At 52.3% G+C, this 11,512-nt stretch overlaps 1 protein-coding gene across 3 annotated transcripts in view; it reads right to left on the bottom strand.

Moving 5' to 3' along the window:
• Cbx7 (chromobox 7) overlaps positions 1–11,029 on the bottom strand; it is a 16,975-nt gene extending 5,946 nt beyond the window's left edge. For 2 of the 3 annotated variants that reach the window (XM_005354187.3, XM_013348798.2), the window contains exons 1-3: positions 10,748–11,029; positions 8,894–8,937; positions 1,219–1,284 (exon numbers count right to left, since the gene is read on the bottom strand). In XM_005354187.3, coding sequence (XP_005354244.1) covers positions 1,219–1,284; positions 8,894–8,937; positions 10,748–10,816 — 179 coding nt within the window. In that variant the 5' untranslated portion in view covers positions 10,817–11,029. The remainder of the gene's footprint in view (positions 1–1,218; positions 1,285–8,893; positions 8,938–10,747) is intronic. The other variant, XM_005354186.3, reaches the window with a different exon arrangement.
• Between the last annotated feature and the right edge of the window lie 483 nt (positions 11,030–11,512).

Below are 11,512 nucleotides of genomic sequence, written 5' to 3'. Positions count from 1 at the left end.
TGATGCCCTCTTCTGGTCTGCAGAGGTACTGCATGCACATAGTTTGTGTGTGTGTGTGTGTGTGTGTGTGTGTGTGTGTGTGTGTTGTGTGTGTGTATACATACATACAGACACTCAGGCATTCACACATACACATAAAATCAAATAAATATTAAAAAGAACAAGTCTTGTAAAAACAAACAAAAAAACAAAACAAAACAAAACAAAAAGGAACAGTGATGACACATCCTTTGAATCTTTGAATGTGCTTCCAGAAGCCTTTGGGGAGAAGCAATAGTGTAGCAATGAGGGACTGATCAGATCATTCCCTCAATGTCCTGGACAAGCCCCCTAACTGCTCAGGGGGTTTAGATTCCTCATTCCAATAGCAGCCTCATTCCTATGTCAAGAGATTACCATAAGAATCAAATAACAAAAACAGTTGTCAGTATGCTGGGTGGTGGTGGTGGTGCATGACTCTAATCCCAGAATTTGGGAGGCAGAGACAGGCTGATCTCCGAGTTTGAGGCCAGCCTGGTCTACGGAGTGAGTTCCAGGACAGCCAGGACTGTTAAATAGAGAAACTCTGTCTTGAAAAACTAAAAACAAACAAACAAACAAACAAACAAAACAGTTGTGAGAACCAGACACAGTAGCACACAGACTAAGTCCAGCAAGTAGAAGAAAGAAGAGGGTGAAGCAGCCACAAGTCCAGGTAGGCCAGGGCTAGTGCGAACTCTGTAAACATAGGCATGGCGGGGGAAGAGAACCAATGCAGGTCATCACTGAACCTCACACACGCACTGTGGCACTCAGGTGCCCCCACCAAATGTAGTTTAAAAACGACAACAGGTGTGCCACACTTTGGTCCAGGTGGGAGCAGGGAAGCCATGGGAAGGTGGAATCATGACTGGAGGTCTGAGGTCAAGCCGGAAGCCTTCCTCACATCTCCGGTTTTGCTTGGCCTCATCAGCCTTCCTTCTTTGACAGGGAGGGTCAGATGCTGCCATTCCCACATGGGATACATCTGTCAATGCTTCTGAATGAATCCTCAGCCTGGGACCAGGAAGCCACAGGAGGGCAAAGCTGGCAGATAGGGAGGCATACAGGAACAGGTCTTAGATGCCCCACCACCTTTCCCTGGCACGCATAGCCCGAACCACCCGGCCCTCTTGGCCAGGGCTAAGCCACAGGTTGGAGCAAGGCTCAGCCCAGGCCCAGAACAGGCAGGGCCCTTACTTCTCCTCGTAGGCCATGACAAGGCGGGGGTCCAGGATGTGCTCCTCTGGCTCCCATGTGCTGTACCTGGGGAGAAGAACAAAAGATCAGAGCTGCTCGGCCACCACAGTGTCCCAGAGGTGCAGCTGTGCTCTGTGCCAGCCTACCACATAGCCTTGGCCTGGCCTGTGCAGTTATGAGAGCCTTAGCCACAACTCCATCCTACTGCAGACTCCAACTAGATCTCTCATCCTCCTGAAGCTTAAGGATGCCTTTGGCCCTCATCCCACAGCCGGGCAGGGGCTCTGGGGCTAGCCTATTTGGGTTCAAATCCCAGCTCTGACCCTCCCTGACTGTGTAACCTTGAGCTACATACTCAGCAGCCCTGTGCTTCTGTGTCCTTCCTTGTGAAGAACGCAAGGACTGACCAGAGGTCTCAGGGCTGTTCACAGTAGTGGCTGGCTGAGAGAAAGGGTTTTGCTATTTGTGTTTTTTATGTTGCTCGGCCCCAGCTCCAGCTGCAGCCATCAAGCAAGGCCTGCAGCCCCTTCAGCCCCTTCTCTCTGAGCCTGGCCCACAACAGGTGTCTGGTAAACGTCTAGTGATGACTGATATCTTTTTTCTTTCCCCCAGAGACAGGTTTCTCAGTAGCTTTGGAGCTTGTCCTTGAACTTGCGCTACAGACCAGACTGGCCTCAAACTCAGAGATCCGCCTGTCTCTGCCTCCCAAGTGCTGGGATTAAAGGCATGTGCTACCACCACTGCCTGGCAATGACCAATATCTTAAAAGAACAAAAAATAAAATTCTAAAGCAGTAAGTGGAAATACAAGTAGAAAAATCGCTGGGCAGTGGTGGTGCACGCCTTTAATCCTAGCACTCAGGAGGTAGAGGCAGGAGGATCTCTGTGAGTTTGAGGCCAGCCTGGTCTACAGAGTGAGTGCCAGGATAGGCTCCCAAGCTACCTAGAGAAACCCTGTCTCGAAAAAACAAAAACAAAAAATAAATAGATTAGATAGATAGATAGATAGATAGATAGATAGATAGATAGATAGATAGATAGATAGATAGATAATGCCTGGGTGTGCTGGTCTACATACTGAATTCCAGGTCAGCTAGAACTACATGGTGGACCCAATCATAATTAAAAAAAAAACAAAACAACAACAATAACAACAAAAATATGGCGCTCAAACATACCGCTCCTGGGGCATGCACTCAAAAAACTACTGCAGAGATACTTGTTCTTCTGCGTTCTTTCTGCTCTCTTCATTGTGGCTAGGAAATTAAGTCAGTCTAGATGCTCATCAGGTAATAACCAGATAGTGAAATGTGACACCCATATGGAAGGGAACGTTATTCAAATGTAAAGAAAAAAATAAAACACAGAATTCACAGGAAAATAGATCGAAGTAGAAAATACACAAAATGAAGTAGCTCAGGCCCAAAAAGAAAAAGCCTAGCTTCAGATTTTCAGATTTGTGTTAATTTGCAGTGCCTGTGGAGGTCAGGAAACCAGAAAGATCCCAGGAGACAGAAGGAAAGAAGCTTTGAAGCAGGAACAGGGGAGCAGAATGCCGGGGTGGAAAAAGGCGTAAGTGGGGATGAGAGCAAGAGATGGGGGAAGAGTTCACCAAAACTATGGATGTATGAAAAGTCAGTGGAAAACCCACCAATCTGTAAGCTAGTTTTTAAAATATAGAGGTTGGAGATGGCTCAGCAGCTAAGAGCACAAGCTGATCTCGCAAACAGCAGGATTTCAGATCCCAACTCCTAGGTCAGATGTTCACTACTGCTTGTCCCGCTATCTCTGTGGCTTTGGAGCCTGTCCTGGAACTAGCTCTGTAGACCAGGCTGGTCTCAAACTCACAGAGATCCGCCTGCCTTTGCCTCCCAAGTGCTGGGATTAAAGGCGTGCGCCACCACCGCCCGGCCAAAGCACAGGTTATTAAATGAAAATCTCAGTGCCAGGCATGAGATGCTTCCCTATGAGTTGTTTGACAAGAAGGCCTGAGGGCCCAAAACAAAAGCATTTGTCACTGCTCTTGGTTGCCCACAAAAATTAGGTAGTAGGGCCTTGATGTTATAGACACTGCATATTTTTATTATAAGACATAGATAATCAAGCTAAAACTGACCTGGGAGTTTCTTATTAGTTTTCATAGTTCTGAAAGATTCCAGGCTATTTGGGAGAAAGCCACTGATAGTCTGACCCAGAGATGATCTTCGCTTGCTCTGATACTGACTGGCTAAGCAGGATGTTACCAAACGGTGCAACAGAGGTGTAAATGGTAAACAACTGACTGCTTTCCAAATTGATTGGAGGCCAACTCCACAGGAGAAAATTTATGCTCAGGGCTGTTAACCTGGTTATCATAGCTCCTAGGAGGGAACCTATCTGCTGTTCTGCTAAAGGGACATGTTGCCAAATTGCCTTCTAAGTATTTGTTTAAACGCGTAGATCTGTGCTGCTCCCAATCTTAGAGAAGAAACTTTTTGCAGTAAGCAGAATTAATGCAGACTCAAAAATGGTCAAAGTGCAGTCTGGTATGGTGGAGCACACCTTTAGTCCCAGCACACGGGAGGTAGAGGCAGATGGCTCTCTGTGAGTTTGAGGCCATCCTGGTCTACAGAGCGAGTTCCGGACAGCCAGAGCTGTTTTACAGAGAAGTGTTGCGGAATAGAGTATTTCTTTAAGTGTGTAAAGATGTGCTGCTCCACCTTGCCTGCCGAGGGCACCTGAATGGTCTAATAAACAGGTGAATGGCCAATAGCTAGGCAGAGGAGGGCAGAGAGAAACGGGGAGCCAGCCAGACATGAAGACCGCAGGTAAGCAGGATGGGCAGCATGTAGATGAGGTAAACGAGCCTCGGGGCAGCACACAGATTAACAGAAGTGGGCTGTTATAAAACCTAGCGGTAAACGAGCCTCGGGGCAGCACACAGATTAACAGAAGTGGGCTGTTATAAAACCTAGCGAGAAACAAGCCTAAGCTAAAGGCTGAGCATTCATAATTACCAAGTCTGTGTCATGGTCTCGGGGCTGACAGTCCAAAAAAGCCTGCTACAAAGAAACTTTGTCTTGAGAAAAAACAAACAAGAAAACAGAACAAAAGGAAAATGTTGAAGTGCTGAGAATAAGTTAAATTTTGAGCGTTCAGCCTTAAACAGGACATCTATACTAGCCCTCCCCCACAAACCTCAGGAAACATCACAGAAGAGCCGGCAGAGGATAAGGAATGCTGTAAGATGCTATTCTGAACAGCACATGGCTACCACACTCCTGAACGCACAGGAGCTGTGGTTATTTGCACAAAATGGAGGCTGTCGATGTTTCAGTATAGATGAGGACAACGCACATGAACTACGCCCCTAGTCCACAGCTGCTGGGAAAGACGCCATTTTTCTTCAGAGGTGTGGCTACTGGGAAGACACCTATAACCCAGTAAATAACCCCAAATCCATGTATAAGCAAACAACCACAATTAAACTCAGTGACTATAAATACGTGTGTGCACACACACGCACACCCACACACGAACATGTTGGGAAGAAAGGTTCCAGGAAAGGAGATGAAAGGGACGTTAAAGTCAGGCGCACACCTTTAGTTCCAGCACTCCCAAGGCAGAGGCAGAATTTCTGAGTCCTGGAACTCCCTCTGTAGACCAGGCTGGCCTCCACTCATAAGATCCGCCTGCCTCTGCCTCCCTAGTGCTGGGATTAATGTCGTGCACTACCATGCCCAGTGATATGTATTTTTTTATTTTTATTTTTTTGCCTTTTCAAGACAGGGTTTCTCTGTGGTTTTGGAGCCTGTCCTGGAACTAGCTCTTGTAGACCAGGCTGGTTTCGAACTCACAGAGATCCGCCTGCCTCTGCCTCCCAAGTGCTGGGATTAAAGGCATGCGCCACCACCGCCCAGCGATATGTATTTTTTAAAAATTAAACCATGACCATGTTCTGTGATTCAGGCCAAGGGCATCCTGGGGAAAGTGACAACTGCCTGAGAGGTCTCATGAGCAGGGAGAAAGGAGGCAGAGACACCCTAAGAGCTAAAACCTTTCTCTTAAGTCTCAGGGACACTGGACCAGGAAGAGGGAGAGGGGCAAGTGCCCAGGCACAGAACTCATTCTTCCTTCCTTCTTGTTTTCAGCTGACCAGTGGATCTTGGGCAGCCTCCAGAGGTTCGTCAGCCCCTGTGTGCGCTCCTCTCCCTGTCTGGCAGCCATCTCCCAACTATCCTTAAGAACCAGGCTCTGGTGGATTCCTGGCCCAACTGGTCCTTGCTAAGCAGGACCAATTCAACTATGAATGCACCCGGCTCAACTCAGCACCAGGTGTTCTAAGAAAGCTGCTGAGCTGACCCCCACCAGGGCAGGTGGAACTCAAGCCTTCTGCCCTCCCGCTCCTATCGGCCCACTCCTTACTGCTGCAGCTACTGTGGGATTCCCACCCTTCTCTGCACTTAGTTCCTTCATCTAAAGAACAATTGCCTCCACTGACTGTCACGAATGCAACAGTCTACTCTGAGGAATAGTTCACCAAGGTAGGTTCTTAAATAATCACTCCAGTTTACAGATGAAAACAGGAGGCACAGAGATTAAGCACCTCGCCCAAGGTCATCTCCTTGGGCTCCCCCCACAAGCTGGAGCATCCCTGGGGGGAGGGTCACTGCCTATTATCTAGCCTCTCTTAGCCGTGAAACAACAGAAAAGGGCAGTCAGAGTCCTAGAACCAATTCCCAAGGCAGAGAAGGGAGCAGCAGGAGGGATGGAGGTGGGAGGACCGCTAATCCCTCCCACCTCAAGGCAAAGTGAAGCAGCGGGGTCTTGCAGAAGGGTTCAAAATTGGCAGCAAAGCGTCGCTGTAAGCATCTGGTGTGCGCTCGCGCACTCAAGCACAGGGTGAGGGTGGGAGCCCCATCACTGGAAACCTACATGGGCGGGCACGCCTGCCGGCTGGAGATAAACACGACCACGTGACCTTAGTCCCGCCCCACCGCCCGGTAAACAAGCTCCGCCACCGCACCCCGGCCCCGCGGCCCCCGCTCCTCTGCAGTCCCCGCGAGCTGGGGTCAGGCGATGGGGTGGGGCGCAGCACCCCAAGCAGGACCGGTCGCCGGGCCGTAGCCTGCTGTTCCAGGGTGGGGGAGGGGCCTGCTGAGCAGTACGCAGAAACTGGGCGAGCTGGGGCCACGCGGAGCCAGGCCAGCAGCTCCAGGACTCCAGTTTCAACCGCCCCAACTGCTGAGCTTGATTCTAAACCGGGTTTCCCCGTAATCCCTTAGCTTTGAGTTAGGGAGAAGATTCGATGTTTTAAGCCACATGACGCACATACTTATAAAATCCAAGAAAATTAAACCAGCTTCAGAAGCCTGGAGTTGCAGGCATGGCTGCCAGGGCTAAATAAGGCTTCTTGGCCTAGAGAGGAGAAGGCACCCTGCTCTGTACCTGGCTGCCAGGATGCATTAGTGATTCCTAGCAGGCTTCATTATACATGAGGAAATGGAGGCACAGCCTGTCAATCATAACCAAAGTTCCTAAGGAGGCATGATGGGCTGACACTAGAAAAGCTAGCAGCAAGACACCCCTGGGCCGCTTTAGTGGTGCTGGCCACACATTCCAGGGGTAGATCAGAATCTCAGAAGAGGACTCTCCATCTGTAAAAGTGGGTGATGCCTGGCTTTTACTGGGGCTCTCGCACTGGCACCTTGGTAAATGATGTCATTACTGAAGCTCCAAGGAGCGTCTTTTTGAAAAGATGGACCTATATGCTTGGGGAGTAGCAGGGTGCTGGGCAAACAGGTAAAATGGAGTACCCAAGAGTCTTCGAGTCAAACAGAGCACCTGATGCCCCCGGAAGATCCAAGAGTTCCCTTCTATTACATTACTGGGGGGGGGGGGCGCTATTTGCCTTTTGCTGGGGGAAAAATGGACAGGAACAAAATGGCTGCAGTGGCCTGGCAAAGGTACCTTCCTGTCACTATTATACTAAGTAGTTCCCTACCTAGCCATGAGGAGGACCCAAGCCAGACAACACCCACTCCCCACACTTTCTCAGCCTCTACAAAGCAGCTGGACCTGACCCACCCAGGCAGCAAGCATCATATGAAATGGGGATTATGAGGTGGAGTTAGCAGTCATGTTCCTGTCCTAACCTCAGTTTCGCCGTCTGAAAAGACTATATTATTCTGAGCAAACTTAAGCTCCTATTTGGAATGGAATCTTTCCTTCCAACAAAAAACACAGCCTACAGGCCCACTCAGCTGACCCTGTACTTTTAGTTTAACTCTGAGAACATTGGTTCTGTGAGAGGCTTTGGGGTTCAGTATTAGGAGAGCAGCAAGTAGAGGCTGAGGAGTTGCCCAAGGGCTCCTAAGTGCCCACTGGGCAGCCAGGCCTGAAATCTAGAAGCAAAGAGAGCAGAAGGCATCACCCTAGGTGATCTAGCCAAATGACTTTGGGAAGAGACAGGAGAGCTATCAAGGCCCTTGCTCCCCTTCTCCTCAGGGAAGCTGTGGATGTGGTCAGCTGCCTGCAGACAGCAAATGGAGCCCTGTTCCAGCCACTGGCTGTGCCCCTTTTCCTGCATTCCCTCTGCCACTGTTCCCAGGCCAGATGTCCACTAGGGACCAGTGGAGGGGAAGACAAATGTGTTATCTACGTGTTATCACCAGCACACCTGGATACCCGTGGTCCACTCTGAACCAATGCCCAGGCCTTTCACCCTGCCAGGCTAAGCAGCCTGTAAGAGAAGTGAAGTCCTAGGCCACTGAACCCACTTCGTAGAGGGGAACACTGGAGGCACTTGGGTACTGACTTCCCCTCTTCCCACCATCCCTCCATAATACCCCAGGACCAAATCACAGGTCAGCCCTCTCCCACTTCCACGCACCCCTCCCCCCCCAACACACACACAAGAGGATAAAGTTCCAGGGCTGTCAGAGCCATCAGAAGAGCAGAGGGGGTTTCCAGAAGCCAGGCTCTAGGAGGCAGGGCAGAGCGGTCACAGACCAGTAGAGAGGTCCTATATGTAGCTTGTTTCCCAAGCCCAACAACTCTTTGGTTAGTGAGAAGGTTCCTCATCAGGCTCCCACACCAGAGGTTCATCTGCCGTACTAGGTATCCTCCCTAACTCTCTAACCCACAACGCCAGGAAAGAATATTAGAAGACAGAGGAGAGGCCTGAAAATGGTCGGGCTTAGTTCAAGTCCCAGTTCTGTCTCCCCTTGCTGTGTGACCTACGGCAGGCAGGCTGCTTCTGGTCTCTGACTGTTTCCTCAGCTGAAAAGCTCAGAATCACATCTATTTAAAAAGAATGCCTGGTACCTTACACTGTAGACAAGAGAGTGCCATCCAAATACAAGAAGACCCAGGTTCTGCCCCCGCCCCCCCCCAGCACTGACTGGGGATCCACCGCCAAGATTCCATCTGACCTAGCACTGTAACTGCTCCACATGGGACCCCCTTCACTGGCCAGCAGTCGTTGAGGAAGCCAAGGTGCTGGGTCTTAACTCCCATGGCCAGAAGAAAGGGGGCAGGATGAGGGGACAAGCAGGACACCCTCTAGCAGAGGGGACCGGAGGGGTCCCCAAAAGCTGGTGATTTAGTCAGGACTTGCTATTCAGTCATAAAAGCAACAGGGGCTGAAGCCAGCATGGGGAGAGGACGACAGGTAGGAACACACACAGGAGCCTTACTTGGGGGGCCATCCTTTCCACTTCACCAGATACTCGACTTTGCCCTGGGAAAAGAAAAATGGAGACAGTGAGATACACACCCCTACAACCCTGCAGGACAATGAAGGCCAAGAGACCCTCAGTGGCAGTATAGTATCACCAACCTATGAACGGCAAGGGTCCCTCTTTATCAGATCCTCAACCCAAGGGACAACTCCCCCAAACTCTGGCTACTATATGACCATCCCATAGCCCTCCCTGCTGCAGCATGGAAGGTACATCTGGTCCCAAACATCCCTGGAACCCGAGACGGGGTCATGTCACAGAGGAAAACCCTGAGCACATGGAAACATGTATGTAAAGCCACGCACAGCAGCTCAAGTTCAGACCAGGATCCCTAGCTCTCCTCTCTGGGAAAAGCTGCTTACACCATTGAAAGGTGGCTGTCTGTCCGTCCCTTGTTAGAAACTGGAGTCTGAAGGAAAGGCACCTTAACTGTCCACCCCAGCCCCATGTACTGGGTGAAGCATCTCCATACCACGGCTCTGAGGTTAATCTGTAGCACCTTGCTAAAGCTTTCCTCCCTAGCACCACACAGTGGACAGTTCTTTATGAAAAAGCACCGAGTCCTGCAGAGGCATCAGTATTGACTTCCTCGTTCATCCTGCCTGCATCTGTGCCCTTTGCCAGAACGCCAGCACTGAGAGAAACAAGGGAGCCTCGGGCTCAGAGTGGTACCTGGAACATCCTGCAGCCTCAGTTTAGGTTTGGAGAGCTGAGCTGAACGAATGAAGGGTTCCTTCCCTCTTTGACCTACCCCTGTGCCCTGTCGGAGACATGATGGCTATACCCGCTTCAGTCTAGTACCCTGGGCAGGCACTCTAACCAACAGACAGTCACAGCCCCCACGCCACCCACTCCGGGCCCACCCCACCCACTCCGGGCCCACCCAAAGCCCTGCAGAGGATCCCACAGCAGGTGCCATCCAGCCCGCACTTCAGTCAAGCGGGAGAATGTGGCTGCCAGGAGCCTCTCAAGGAGTTGCAGGGAGAAAACGGAAAGGGGACCCTCGGCAGACCCAAGAGAAGAACTTTTCTTTCCCAAGCATATGCCCAGATCCAAGTTCACTCTGGGACGAGCCCCTCGGCGGGCACGTGCACAAAGAGCGTAGACTTGAGGTGCGGACCGGAAACTCGGGGCAGAGGTGTGTGGTCCTGAGCGCGGCAGAACCGCCTCCTTAAATCTCAGGGTGTGAGTGGAAGGCCTTGGCAGAGGGGGGCGGAGCTTCGAGGATGCCCCAACAACAGTGGCCCGGGCTGCGGAGAGGCACCCGGCTGGTCGGTGGGGGAGGGGAGGATTGGGGAAGGAGAAGAAAGGTGTGCCCGGGCTGGGGGTGGGGGGGTTGGGATCGGGAAGGTCAAAGTCCAACAGGAAAACTTCATAGGCCAGAGGAGACTTTCCCAAAGCTCTGCTGCCAACTTCAAAGGGCTTGGTACTAAAACTCCGGAGGGCCGAGTTCGAGACTCACTTGCTCTAACGCACTAGCGAGTTGCTTCCTCAACTTGAGCTTCAGTCTCCTCGAAACTGAGCGTAAAGGGAATGAGGCGGAATGGAGTTCAGAATCTCCAGTCCCGTCCTCATCTCCATCCCAGACGGCCTCGGAAGCACCAGCATCTCAGGGCAGCAACTTTAACTCTACTGGCCCGCCACAGTGGCGGGGAAAGTGAGGGACGGGGCTGTGAGGCCGGCCAAGCAGCGCCAGGTCCCCAGGTGTGCCCCGCACCACTTTCCGCTCTGCCCGACCTGGAGGGGGCGGTGCTGGGGAGCAGGAGGCGACCTCGCCGCGTCGCGGGAGCCGCCCCCGAACAGCCTCACCTTCCGTACGCGCTTCTTCCGGATGCTCTCCACCGCAAACACCTGCTCGCCTATGGCTGACAGCTCCATGCGGGGCGGCGGGCGACGGGCCGGGGGCCGGGCCGGGTCGGGGGTGGAGCTGCGGGGCCGCGGCTGCTGCGCGCGATGCTCGGGCCGGCGGGGACCCCGTCAGGCTCTGTCCGGCGCGCACGCGCACGCGCGCACACCCCCTAGCGCTCCCTCACGCCGCCGACGTTCCATTTTTGAACCTGCGCAACGTTTTCCTCAGCGCCTGTGAGCGGGTGCGCGCGCGCGGGCGGGCCTCGGAGAGAGCCCGGAGGGTCAGCTCCGCCCCTCGCTGCCGGGACCCCGCCCCTCGCCGCCGGGACCCCGCCCCTCTCCCTAACCCCGCCTGCTAGCCAAGTTGGGTGGCTGGTAGCGCGTCTGATGCTCCGGACTTGTTTGGAGCGTGGGGTGTGAGCGCAGCCGTCGGCGGCGCACCCCATCTCTCTCCTCGGCTTCTGAGCTGGCTGTGATTATTTTCCTGGAATCCTCCCAATGATTCGGAGGGTCCAAAATGGTGTGACTCTGAAGCCCGGAGTAGCAGGCCTGTAATCTCAACATTGGGCAGCTGAGGCAGAAGGATCAGGAAGGAGTTCGTGGCCAGACTGCACTACATAAGACCCTGTCTCAAATAAATAAATTAAGACAGGGGTTGGAGAGATGGCGTTGTGTTTAAGAGCAGTTGCTGCTCTTTTCAGAGGACCTGGGTTTAGTTCCCAACAC

This window comes from Microtus ochrogaster, chromosome 15 (genome assembly GCF_000317375.1).
Source record: "Microtus ochrogaster isolate Prairie Vole_2 chromosome 15, MicOch1.0, whole genome shotgun sequence".
NCBI lineage: Eukaryota > Metazoa > Chordata > Mammalia > Rodentia > Cricetidae > Microtus > Microtus ochrogaster.
The sequence above is the reverse complement of the archived record's forward strand: the minus strand, read 5'-3'. Positions and strand labels throughout refer to the sequence as shown.